Raw genomic sequence first — 12869 nt, 5'->3', positions numbered from 1 at the left:
CTCTCTCCAGTTCTCCACAACATGCAGAAGCATTGTGAAAACACGGGTACAGTGACCCAAGGTGGCCATTTTTGTCTAGGAAAACAAATGGAAGAGCAAGAGCCTATGTGTGTGCATGTGTGTGTAAACCACGAATGCTGCCGTGTAGGAAATGGACAAGAGACAGCCTTCCTCTTCTTTCACTATGTATATATATATTTTTTTTTTTTTGGAGAGATTTTTGCTATAGGGCGCGTGCACTCGCCAGACAGACAGAGAGAGACAGAGAGACAGAAAGTGAGAAATCACCCCCTGGGGGGGATGGTCACGCCACAATCCCTTCTCCTCCATTCTCCTCTCGGGATCTTGGGCACGCATGCACACGCACCCAGCGTGAGTTTTAAGCCACTGGGTCCGGGACGCGAACCGCGGTCGACTACGTGGGAGTCCAGTGACATAGCCATTACGCTAACTGCTGGTTCCCCCTCACAATATATTTTTGAAAGCTCCCTGGTGTTTCAGACTGGAAAAGGCTGCACAATTCTAAACAAGCTGATGTTTGTCCCATAAGAACAGAGGTCCTTCCTCTTCAACACCAACTTCATCCAGGATGTCCTCGGGACTAAGATCACAGCCCAGCGAAGATGTTAACAGACAGTCAAGTGATCTGAAATCAAGCGCAGTGTAGACCCTCTTGCCCATAGCAGAAGACAGTTAATGGCTTAGCATTAAAATTAAAGGAACAATTATTCACAATAACCAAAAGGTATAAACAGCCAAAACGAATAAATGGAAACAAAATACACACACACACTCACACACACACATGCAAGAATATTATGTGGTCATAAAAAGAAACAAAGCATTGTTATAATACATAATACAATCTGGACAGACCTTGTAAACACTATGGTAAATGAAAGAAGACAAAAGTACACCAATTGTATGATTCTGTTTATATTAAATGGTTAGAATATGCAAATCCAAAGAGATAGAAAAGAGATGAGTGGTTACTAAAGGGGGGAGTTGGTCAGCGGGCAAAGGAGACCAGGCGGAGACAGAAAGGAATGGAGATTGACTTCTCGTGGGCAGGGGGTCTCTTTTCGGGGTGGTGCAAATGTTCTGGAATCAGATGGTGGTAAACGTTGCATAACTTAATGAATATACTAAAAAAACCACTGATTTGCTTAAATTGTACAATGCATGGTATGTGAATACTATCTCAATTATTTTTTTAAATTTCAGGAGCAATATCATAATCATTCTCCCTGTTCATACCTGAATCCTTAGGGATCTCACAAGGATATTGCCAATAATACAGTTTTAATAAGGCAAGGAAATCTTTTCACCAGATTTTCTCTTTTACCCAGAATGGGCAGGTGGGAAAAATTCAGCATGTAGTTTGTCATTTGACCACTAGATGGTACCATATACACTTATTCCCAGAACCATCCTAAGTGCCTCCCCTTTTCTGCCTGTGTTTTCTGGGGTTTACTGTATCAAGGCAATTAAGCTTGATGAGAGAAGATTGTCAACAATCCACATTATAAGGTAATATTCTGCATCAGGCCATCAGCCAGGCTAAAGGCATGTCCACTAGGATTCAATTCAAAAGCAACCCCACAAACAAGCCAGCTTTGGGTTATAGTGAGCTGCTGAGTTTCAAGGCTCAAATCTGAAGCTTTCCAGGGCTGTGAACTCAGAAAAGAAGTGAATCTCAAAAAAAGTGATATGTCAGTGAAGATAGTAAAGTCAACTGAATGCACAGCCTGGTGAAATCGGGTCTAATCTGACCTCTTGGTATTCCAGATTTTTTTGCATATTTAATAAGTCACTCTGCCACCACGATGGGACATAAAATGTGGTCCTGTCCATTAGAATCCACATATCCCCAAGGTCCCGAAGAAATCAGGCCAGGAGCTGAGGCAGCAGTTCTCACTCATGGCCATATAGTAGCACCGTTTGGGGAGTTTTCAAAACTTCCAGAGATTCTGACTCAAACCAGCTCAGAAAGAGCCTCTGGGGATGGATCCTGGCAAACACAAGTATTGCAATGTCCCCAGGCAAATCGAATGTGCAGCGCCACTCAGTAAAGTGGCTGGGAGAGAAAAGGGGATAGAAGGGAGAGTTCATGTCTCCCTGAGAAGCTGTTCTTAAGAGCCTGGAGGAGCAGGAGTTCTTGGGGTGATGAGGCTCAGCCACCTTGGAGGAGCCCTGGGGGATCCAAACGATGCAAATACGGACTTGCGAGCAGATGCAACCCCCGCCAACCCCGATTGTGGGCCTCTTTGAGCCTATGGGAAGAAGGGCTCTGGACTGAGGTACCATCCCTACAGCCATAGGAGAAAACCCCTGTTTAAGAACACAAGCAAAGTTATGAGCACATACGCTGAGAATTCCCCAAACCCTTGACTAGGCATTAAAGGATTATTTCTCTAAGTAAAAAGAAATTTATAAAAACAAACAAAAAAAAAAAACTCACCACTGAATTCCTTCTTGAGAAAGTGCTGGAAGCTCTGTCGACCCTTGGGGTCTCGGATCAGCTCACTGAAGTTGAAGGCCCATCGTTCCACGCGCATTTTGGTTGGGATTTCCACCCTGCAGGGATGAGGATTTGTAAATGCACCAGACACACCATGTGAGGCAGGAGCTATTCTGTGGGGGTGACCCATGTCAAGGCGAGGGGCTTTAGGCAGCCCCTACACACCTCGATTAGCTCTAGGACTCACGCTTAACCCAATCCGCCTTCTCCCCTAACTCCTATATAACTACAATCTAAGTATCACCTGCTAGAAAAATGCCCCTGGGGCCCACATCAAAGCAATGGCCAGCCCAGGGGTCAGGATGATGCCTGGGTGGGGAACCAAACACTGCCAAAGAACTCAAGTGCCCACTCCAAGGCTGGTAACAACCTGAAGACCTGCTGGCCAGCAGAGGACCAGGATGGCACCTGGACCAGGAAAGAATTCCAGTCACATTGGTGATGGGTGCTTTGGCCACTGCCCCTCCTCCAGGTGCCTGTTACCCTCTGCAGCTGTCCCTTCACTGCCAAATAGGCTCTAGCGCTGGTAATGCTTCCTGTGCCCGGGGCAGACCCCACTCACCACTATGCACTCTCACCCAGAGCTCCCTCTAAGATGCAAGACATGCTTCACCTCCCTATTTGAAAGACATCCCCGATCCCAGCAGGACATCCGAAGTGTGGCTGAGGTCTAACACCTGGAAGAATCAGCTGACTCTCTCTCCTAGTCCTGTGGAATTCCTAAACCCAAATCGGTTTCAAGCATGCTGAACCACAAGGTTTCCAGTCCACCACGCCACATTTTCTGGGGATGGAGCAGCTGAAATCAGGCATAGTTCATGTGTGTGGGATCCTAGGAAAGCAGGGGTCCCCAACCTCTGGGCCGTGGACTGGTACCAGTCCCTGTTATTACAATGTAATAATAATAAGGTGTGCAATAAGTGTAATATGCTTGAATCATTCCAAGACCATCACCCGCCGCCCTGATCCATGGAAAAACTGTCTTCCATGAAACCAGTCCCAAATGCCAAAAAGGCTGGGGGCCACTACAATGATGCATGCCGAGCAAATCTGCACTTGTGATGACAAGTGTAAAAGCAGTAGAATGCCCTAGTGACCAGCAGCTACCATGTGGGAGGCACCATGCTGCATGCATACATCATTGGCTCCTTCAGAGAAGGCTGTGAGTTGAGTATTGTCATCTCATTTTACTGTTGAGAAGACTGACGCTATGCTGTGAGTTGAGTATTGTTATCTCATTTTACTGTTGAGAAGACTGACGCTAAGGGAGGTGAAAGAGTAGCCCAGGATGAAATCAATAGTTTACAAACTTAGCAGGCATCACAATCACCTGGAAGACTCATCAAAATAACAGATGGCTGGGTCCCATCCCAGGTTTCTAATTCAGCAGGAGTGGGTAGAGCCCACAATGTGCTTCTTTTTTAAAGAATGATTTATTTAGTTTTATTTACTATTATTATTATTTTCTACAGGGCAGAGAGACACGGAGAGAGAGAACAAGAGAGAGGGAAAGTAACAAAGCAGGCCTCCAGGTCTGGGACTGCAATCACAGTCAGCCATGTATGTGTAGAGTATGTTTTCAAAAAAAAATCCCCAGTGATGCCGACTCACTGGTCTAGGGTCCACACTGGGAATTGAAGCTCTAAGTCAGTCTTGGGAATCTGGGCTTGTTGCAATCAATGGAGCTGCTAAAAAAAACTTTGAGAAGCTAAGGGGGGCAACCCTGGCCAATTGAGTAAGAGATGTGGGGAGTGAAGCTTGGACATGGATATTTTTTAAAGCTTCCCAGGCAACTTCAACACTGCTCTAAAATCTAAGCCATTTAGAACAAGATGTCACACTTTCGGGGCGGGGGGCATTTTCTATTGCTTTTCACCCATCCTCCAATTGGTGCCTCCTACACCCCTTTTCTTTTCACTAATAAATTAGTACTTCAATCTTCAAAGCCGCTCTCTGCATCTTCTTTAAAATTCAGCTGCTGTCCACATCTCTTGCCCAAGCCCTCCTTGCACAGCCCTTTTCCTGGCCATGCTGGCCTGCCTTCTCCTCCATGGACATCTAAATTCTGTACATGCCTGTCCATGAGCAGACTCAGCCACCTACCTTATCTGATGCTCCTCAAGACAGAGGCCCCAGAAAATCATCTTAATAACTCGAACCCCAAAAGACAATGATAGAGTCTTTGGTTCTGCAAACAGGTAGCCCCAAACTCCATTTGAAGGGCCTCTGTATTGGAAATGGAGTCAGGATGGTTTAGTCTGACTCCCTCACCTGTCTTATCATGTTTGAAGGCCACAGAGTAAACAACCTATGTTAATAGTTATATTAAGCTTGCATGGTTGTCATGTAATTGTGACTTTGCTGTTTTGCGCCATTGATTGTATCACACATGTGCATGTGTGACAGTTTGGTTTTGGTAACGAGTCACTATGGTCTACAAGCCATTTAAGAGAAAGGAAAAACCTTGTCAGTTAGTGCTACCCAGCCTGCCCTGCCCTGCTAGCTAGCCGTGCTCTGCTCAGCCTTAGTTCAGGCTGATGCACTCTCATGGCTCAGCTCAGCTCAGCTCCAGACACATTGTGAGGAGCTCACCATAACAATACCACTCTGTGAGTGTTCTCCACATGTGTTACTAGCTCCAAGAGGGAGGAAGCACTTGCAAGCACTGCTATGGGCTTTAGGAGCCTACTAAGAGTGTTGTGAGCTCACCTTGAACTCAGCCAATAAACAACATGACATCAATGCCTCGTGTCTTTTTCCAATTCCGTGTCTCTGTTTGACCCACCCTTCAGAGGAGAAAAGAACCTTACAACAGCCTCCTTCCTCCATCAGCTGCCCACAGCAGGCTATATGGGTCAGCTACAAGGGCTAGTCTGTGCTCAGAATCAGCCCCACCCCAGGCTATGCCTGCTGGATCAGGGTTATCTGTGTGTTCCTCATGCCCCAGATGGCCATGGCCTCGGCATTGACCCGAGATGAGACCTGCTGCTCACCCCCTTTCCCATCCCTACCTCCTTACATGCTCATGCCAGTTCCTTCTCCTGTCTTCTCCCTTTGCCTTTCCCTCTGACTCAACTGTGATACCCTCTCTTCATCCTTCCTTGTTAGCTTGGTCTCTCCTTCTGCATTTCTGCCTCTGTCCCCCTTCCCAACAACGCATCAATGCAGGCAATGATACAGTTAGTAACAACTGTTTGAAATTCACAAACAGAGCAAAGGAGAGGAACAATTGCTAAGACAGTGCTTGTCCAGAACTTATTTTTTGCTCTACTTAGATATCAAATGTACCAAATATGAAAAGTTATAAAGATTTTTTTCTTTTCAAAACCAATATATTGTTAAACAAAGAGTTCCCATTTGACCCAGAAATTTCACTCCTAGGTATATACCCAAGAGAAAGAAAAACACACGTCCACACAAAAACCTGTATGGGAATGGTCATTGCAGCATTATCCATAATAGCTAAAAGGCAGAAACAACCCAAATGTCCATCAATGCATGAATGGACAAATAAAATGTGGCTTATCCATATAATGATGTACATAATACAACATGGGTAAGCTTTAAAAGCATTATGCCAAGTTAAAAAAAAAGCTAGTCACAAAAGATCACACATCGTATGATTTCACTTACATGAAATGTCCGGAATAGGTAAATCCATAAAAACAAAAAGCAGATCTAGAGTTGCCTAGGGCTGGAAGGGTATGGGAAGTGGAGTGTTGGGAGTGATAGATAAAAGGTACAAGGGTTTTTTTGAGTGATGAAAATGTTTCAAATTGGGCCAGCCCTTGGCCTAGTGGTTAAAAAAAAATCAATCTTACATGGCCGACCGCATGTCCCAAATCCTGGCTCCAGTGTCTTGAAAAACACTTTGGGTGCATGTGCATGCGTGGAGAAGGGATTACGTCCTGATCAACCCCGTTGAGGGGTGCTTTCTCCTTCTCTCTTTTTGTGTTTCTCTCTCTAATGCCCTCTGGCAACAGTTTAAAAATTTAAAAAGAAAAAGTTTTAAAATTAATTGCGGTAATGATTGCACTATTCTATGAATATAACAAAAACTATTGAACTGTGTACTTTAAATAGATGAATCGTAAAGCATGTGTATTATAGCTTAAAAAGCTATTTTTAAAATCCCAGTATATCAAATACATACAATTTGGCATTTAAATCCCAGAACTGGGTGTCATCCGTTATCCAAGGATTGCTAGGGAGGCAGCCCGACATGATGGCATCATTGGACAAAAACTGCTCACTGTACTTGACGATCCTGAAAAACAGATGGAAATGATTTCCTAGAAGCCCCAGTATCTGAGGGTAAATCAATAGGCTGATTGACCAGCTTGTCCTTTTCTCCCTTTATTGAGTTAGTTACATACTTCCTACTGCCTTCTTAGGAAAACACTGCAGTAACACTTGGGATTGACAAATATTTGACAAGAACTGTCTCTATTCTGCTAGTGAAATGAACGTTTGTCTCTCAGTCCAGTCCCTTTGTCGCTTCTCTGTACAAGTTCATTAAAATGTGACCTCTTTATATTTTATCAGTTTTTAAAATTCAAAGCCAACTCAGTTTGTATGTATTCAAACAGGTGTCTTGGTGTCATCTCAGAAGCACGAGATAGCTAGAAATGGAGGCTCTTTTGTATTCCCATAGAGTCTAGTTCATGAACATTTCTTCCCACTTTTCCCATCCACACAGTGGATTCTAAGAAACAAAATTCTATAGCATCTCACCCACCATTGATTTTTTTCCTAACCTAACAAGAGACCTAAAGGCTTACTCTGAGTGAAGAACTAAAGACTAAACCCCAAAGAGATTAGTTTTATCCTTCATGGTTCTTAGGTCAGTTTACTTTTGACTTTTAAAGTTTATCTTAAAACGAAAAATCTCTTACTGCCTACATATCGCTCAGTCTTTAGCAAGACCAATGAAACCAAGGACATACCCTCCAAGCGACACTGATGACTTCACTGTAGACCTCATCAAGGCTTGTTGGTAATACATGATCTGGAAAAGACACAGTTGTTAGAAGATGTCCAACTTTCCTTCCCCTGTGTGTCACTAACTCTGACACACTTACACATGGCCTCCAAAACCAGAAGCCATTGATCTACAACAATGCCCTCTTCCAGTCCCTCGAGCCACCTCAGTATCGGTAGGGCTCAGGCCCACAGTAAGTGAGTGACCTCCAAAACTCTAAATTACTGGCCTTCTTAACATATTATGTGTTGGTCTTGAAAAAGGTACCAGCTGGGGGGAAAAAATGTTCTAAGGAGTATTGAACTGAGACATGGCAACAAATGCTTGACTCTTTCCTCATGTACCTATGGCTAATAACAGAGAATCTTCCCCATAACAGCCAACATCTTCTGTCTTCCTGGTTCTGCAACTTCAGTGGAAATAAGCCATCTGCTCTCTCAATACCTTCTTCCTCATTCAGATATCCATTGACACATCCCACCTCACTGGCCATTGCTTCCAAGGGCTCTATCTTGGGCCCTGGATATAAAAGCTGCTGAAATCGGGTGTTTTCACCATAGAAAATAGATTTCTGACTGGCCCTGTAACTTAGGAGCAGGTTGGGAATGCTGACATTGTAGCACCCACTTACATAGCTCTCTACGGCCACTCCTCAGATTTGTGTCTTCAAGGGGTGTGTCACGTCCCAAGTCCTAGCATCAGCCCCACACAGATCTGACAAAAGATGCTTTGTCATTCTTGCTATCCATTAATTTGTAAAGAGTTGTTTGAACACTACACATAGTTTTCATTTCATTGCTGAGTGCAGAGCATAAAGCCAAAGTACACATAATTTGTTAGAGGATTTAAAATCAAACTTCACTGGAACTGAGAAACTAATTACCTCTTTTCTGACAGCAATGACTGTTTGTTTCTGTAAAACAAAGAAGCAAAACCATTAAACAGATGTCATTAAATCATTATAGTTCGAATACCCATTTGAAAATTAAAAGTCCTTACCCATGAGAAAACTGTCCCTCCTTTCTTACTTAAGAGGTAGGGTTTCCCCATCACCATCATCTCCACCCTACTTTGCACAGTACTAGAAAATAATGTCAACTAAGATTTGGCAAGGGAAGAATTATAATTTACCATTATAACTTTATGTTGCTCTCCTACAAGCCAAGATAAATTAAAGACTAAGTTTAGGGTGGATCCCAATCCACCATTAGTGTCTACTCATCTGGAAATCTTGATCTCTCACTGAGGTGTAGAATGAGAGATAAAAATGGAGAAACTAGTATGGATCTTGAATCTTCACTTTTTTTTTTTTCTCACAGAGAAGTGCTCTGAAGGAATATTGAGAATCACTCCTCAGGTATTCATAAGAATTTGACCAACCTAATACATTGGGGGCGGGGGGGGACAAAAAGTCATGAACCACACAATTAAAGGACCAGAGACCAGTATCCACTACAAGCTGAGTCCAGAGTTGAACTACAATATAGAAGATCACATGGAACTCCACCCCCTCACTGAGACTGTTGAAGCAAGTTCATACAAGTGATCAACTGCAGGCTGTCCTCATTCTAGACTTTTAGAGATATGGCAGAGAAAGAACGGCTCCAGGTAGGGCACCGTGTTTAGGCTCTTAGAAGCTTCTAGAAACCATTCAGCTCTGTCTCCAACTAAAATGCATAGACCTACGATTGGAGAGGGACATACTTCCTTGATACAACTTACTGTACCATACATATCTTTAAGGTTGGGACAGTGATAATTCCAGTCTATTTTCTTAGATTTGGTTGTGTTCAGGATCTGCTTGGTGCTCACTCTTGTATGTCAAGCTGAGCCTCTTAATTACTAACTGATAATATCCATGCTCCTTATCTCAGTCAAGTCTTCACTAGGAATAGGGTTGGACACCCAAAGAGGACACTCCTCCTTAACAACCTCAAAATATAATCACGGCTGGGACCAGCAGTTGGTGTAATGACTACATTGCTGGACTCCCATGTAGTCGACTGTGGTGTGAGTCCCGGACGCAGTGGCTTAAATTAAAACAGGGCATGTGTGCGTGGGTGCCCAAGATCCCAAGAGGAGAATGGAGGAGAAGAGATTGCAGTGTGGCCATCCCCCCTGGGGGAGGTGATTTCTCGCTTTCTGTCTCTCTGTCTCTCTCTTTCTGGTGAGCACATGCACCCTATAGCAAAAACCTCTTGAAATATAAATAAATAAATAATCATTGGCCAACAAGTTCATTGTTTAGGAGCAAAGGAGAGCCCAAAGTATTGGGTCATCAGAAAAGTCATGACATGTTTTTCTGTGTTTTTCTATGTAGAAATGTGTCATGACTTTTCTAAAGACCCAATAGAACTCATATATTCACCTCTCCTTTCATGCTGGGTTTCATTTTGCTTCATTGAATTGCTTTATATAATTGCTTTTCACAGAAAATTGTTTTCCTGCACTGGGGAGTAGGGAGACTTGTCTCAGAAAGATGAAGTTCAGATAGGTCTCTCTGTTTTGGAAGTCACCCATTCTGATTTCCTTATTCATGGCATTTGTCACAATTTTAATTAAATATTTATTTGCGTGACTCTTGTTTAATGTATGTATCACCATTAAGGCACCATTAAGAGGAAGGAAACCATGTTTTTCTTTCCTTGCATAATGTCTTTTGCAGAGTAGATGCTCAGCAAATATTAAATAAATGATGACTTCAGTAGGCTTGGGGGCCTAGAAAAAATGAGGATTTGCTCCAAGTTTAATAGAATATTTTCCACTTAAAATATTAAAATCACTCCCCAAGTGATCCAAGTATTTTGGCAATCACACTTTTTTAAAATAAATTTAAAGTCTTCATTCATGATAAAGCATGTACACATGCATGTGAGAGAGAGAGAGTAAAACATCCTCCAAAGGATCTGGTCATGCCTTGATACCTTTTCTCCAGTCCTTCAGACCCTCACATTTGGGCATTCATGTGTGTGTCCGCATGATCACATGGTCGGGCTGGGGATTCAAATCGCGGTTGCCATATGGGATCTCTCTTCTCTTGAACAGTACGTTACTGCTGCGCCACAGAGCTGGGCCTTGGTAACCACACTTACTATTTGTTCCCATTCTCTCCCACCACAGGCACTGCTTTAGAAGTCATGCTTTTCAGGGGAAAAAGTATACCAGGGCCGGAGTGGGCTTGCATTCAAATCTGATGTGATCAGATCCTTCCGTTAAAGTCTTGTTGGAGAAGATTATTCAGCATAGTATCTGCTGATCTGTGCCCTTTGAAGGGGGAAGCTGAACTTTCTTATAGTAATAACTGCCTAGCAATTACTACAAAGCAATTCATACTGCTTTGTGCCTTTCAAAGCTTAAGGAAGAGAGTTTGTTTTTGGGTTTGTTTTTGTTTTGAGAGAAATTTTTGCTAGAGGGCATGTGCACTCACTGGTAAGACATAAAGGGAGAAGCAAGAAATCACTCCCCACAATCCTTCTTCTCCTGGGATTTTGAGCACACATGCACATGCATCTGGCATGAGTTTCAAGTCTCCAGGTTCAGGATTCAACTGTGGTCAGCCATGTAGTAGCCCAGTACCTTTAGGGAGAGATTTTATAATACTGGTTTCCAGTTTAGGAAACCAAGACTCCGAAAGTTTAGGGATAACTTTCTCAAATATTATGGTTAGTGTTTGACCGAGGATTCAAATCTACTTCTGCTCTTTTCAAAGCTGAGGAATGATCCATGAGAAACAGATGATGGTTTCTCCAACTTGGCCTGTTCTCTTCAGCAAACCCCACCTGTCCTGGAGTTGAGAATGCTGCAGGATGGAATGACCTGGACCAGCTATTGAAGTTAAAATTAAAGCTGGGCCAGCCCCATAGCATAGCAGTTATGGGAGCTGGATCTCATATGGTTGATCACAGTTCAAATCTTGGTGGCTTGAAAAATATGCCAGGTGCGTGTGCATACATTCCTAAAATTCTCATGGGAAGGAGGAGTGGAAGAAAAAGGATTTTGTGACATGATTATGCCCCACTTGGGGGTGCTTTCTGTCTCTCTCTTTCTCTCTCTGTCTAGTGAGTGCTCATGCCTGGAAATTAGAAAAACATCAAATTTAAACAAAAATAGAGCAAAAGCTCCATGAAGCACAAACATGGGAAACACCCTTTAATTAACACTAACAATGGTAAAGATAGAAACAGGGCTTGGCCCGCACTCATGAGTACCCCTCCTTAAAAATGCCCCATCTGCCCGCCACTGTTCAGTGCTCTGTGATCAGCACCCAGAGACACTGGGCTTCCAAGTGTCGTCACAGGTGACACGAGTGGGACTCTAACTGTCCTCACATCTCCTGCAAGTCGCAGCCACCTGCACACTGGTTTCTCTTCCACTTTTTGAGGTCTCCTTTTGGCCTCATGTGTTTGCTTCTGAGGCCATATCTTGGTCTTCAGGTCTCTAAAATGTTTATATTTGTATTCAATTCATTTGATTTGTTATCTTTTTCTTTTTCTTTTCTTTTTTTTCTTTCTTTTTTTTTTTTTTTTTTTTTTTTTTGAGAGGTTTTTGCTATAGGGCGCATGCACTCGCCAGACAGACAGAGAGAGACAGAGAGACAGAAAGCGAGAAATCACCCTCCAGTGGGGGATGGCCATGCCACAATCCCTTCTCCTCCATTCTCCTCTCGGGATCTTGGGCATGTATGCACACGTGGCCAGCGTGAGTTTTAAGCCACCGGGACTGGGACTCGAACTGCGGTTGACTACGTGGGAGTCCAGAGACATAGCCATTACGCTAACTGCTGGTCCCTATTTTTCTTTTTAATTTGCTATAGGACTCATGCTCAGTAGAGAGAAGAAGAAAGTGAGAAAGCAGCCCCCAAGAGGGATGGCCCTGCCGTAATTCTTTCTCCTCCATTCTCCTCTTGAGATGCTGGGTACACATACGCATGCCAGGCATGTCTTTCAAACTTCCAGGTCCAAGACTTGAACCATGCAGTTGACCATGTGGGATCCAGCCACCTTAACCACCATGCCAGCAGTTGGCCCTGGTTAGTTACCTCCTTAGGGCTCCACCTCTGTGGTACAGTTTGTGTTTGTTTTCTGACTCCGTGAAGGACCTGCTATGTTCTGGGAACCAGATGGCATCACATTTTCTAAGAACAGGATCAACTGAATCTGAAGCTTCCCCCTCCTCTACCTTATATTGTCCATGTAAATTTTCATCTTTACCTTGAACTGTCCGTGGGATTGGCTGCCTCTAGATCAACAGACAGAAGTCTCTGCCCTTCTAGGCATAGTGTATTCGGACAATGCGCAGGGAGAAGGGTGTAGGACTTTTATAAAAGGCAGAGAGGGAGAGTTTGATGGGGGAGGAGGAGTGGGTCAG

At 43.6% G+C, this 12869-nt stretch overlaps 1 protein-coding gene across 2 annotated transcripts in view; it reads right to left on the bottom strand.

Annotated features, from left to right (window-relative positions):
* Positions 1 to 12869, bottom strand: part of RGS9 (regulator of G protein signaling 9) — a 70182-nt gene that overhangs the window by 23007 nt on the left and 34306 nt on the right. For both annotated transcript variants that reach the window (XM_006146755.2, XM_006146756.2), the window contains exons 10-13: positions 8386 to 8415; positions 7468 to 7529; positions 6675 to 6788; positions 2462 to 2577 (exon numbers count right to left, since the gene is read on the bottom strand). In XM_006146755.2, the coding sequence (XP_006146817.1) occupies positions 2462 to 2577; positions 6675 to 6788; positions 7468 to 7529; positions 8386 to 8415 (322 nt within the window). The remainder of the gene's footprint in view (positions 1 to 2461; positions 2578 to 6674; positions 6789 to 7467; positions 7530 to 8385; positions 8416 to 12869) is intronic.

Source organism: Tupaia chinensis, unplaced genomic scaffold, assembly GCF_000334495.1.
Source record: "Tupaia chinensis unplaced genomic scaffold, TupChi_1.0 Scaffold000187_1, whole genome shotgun sequence".
NCBI lineage: Eukaryota > Metazoa > Chordata > Mammalia > Scandentia > Tupaiidae > Tupaia > Tupaia belangeri.
The sequence above is the reverse complement of the archived record's forward strand: the minus strand, read 5'-3'. Positions and strand labels throughout refer to the sequence as shown.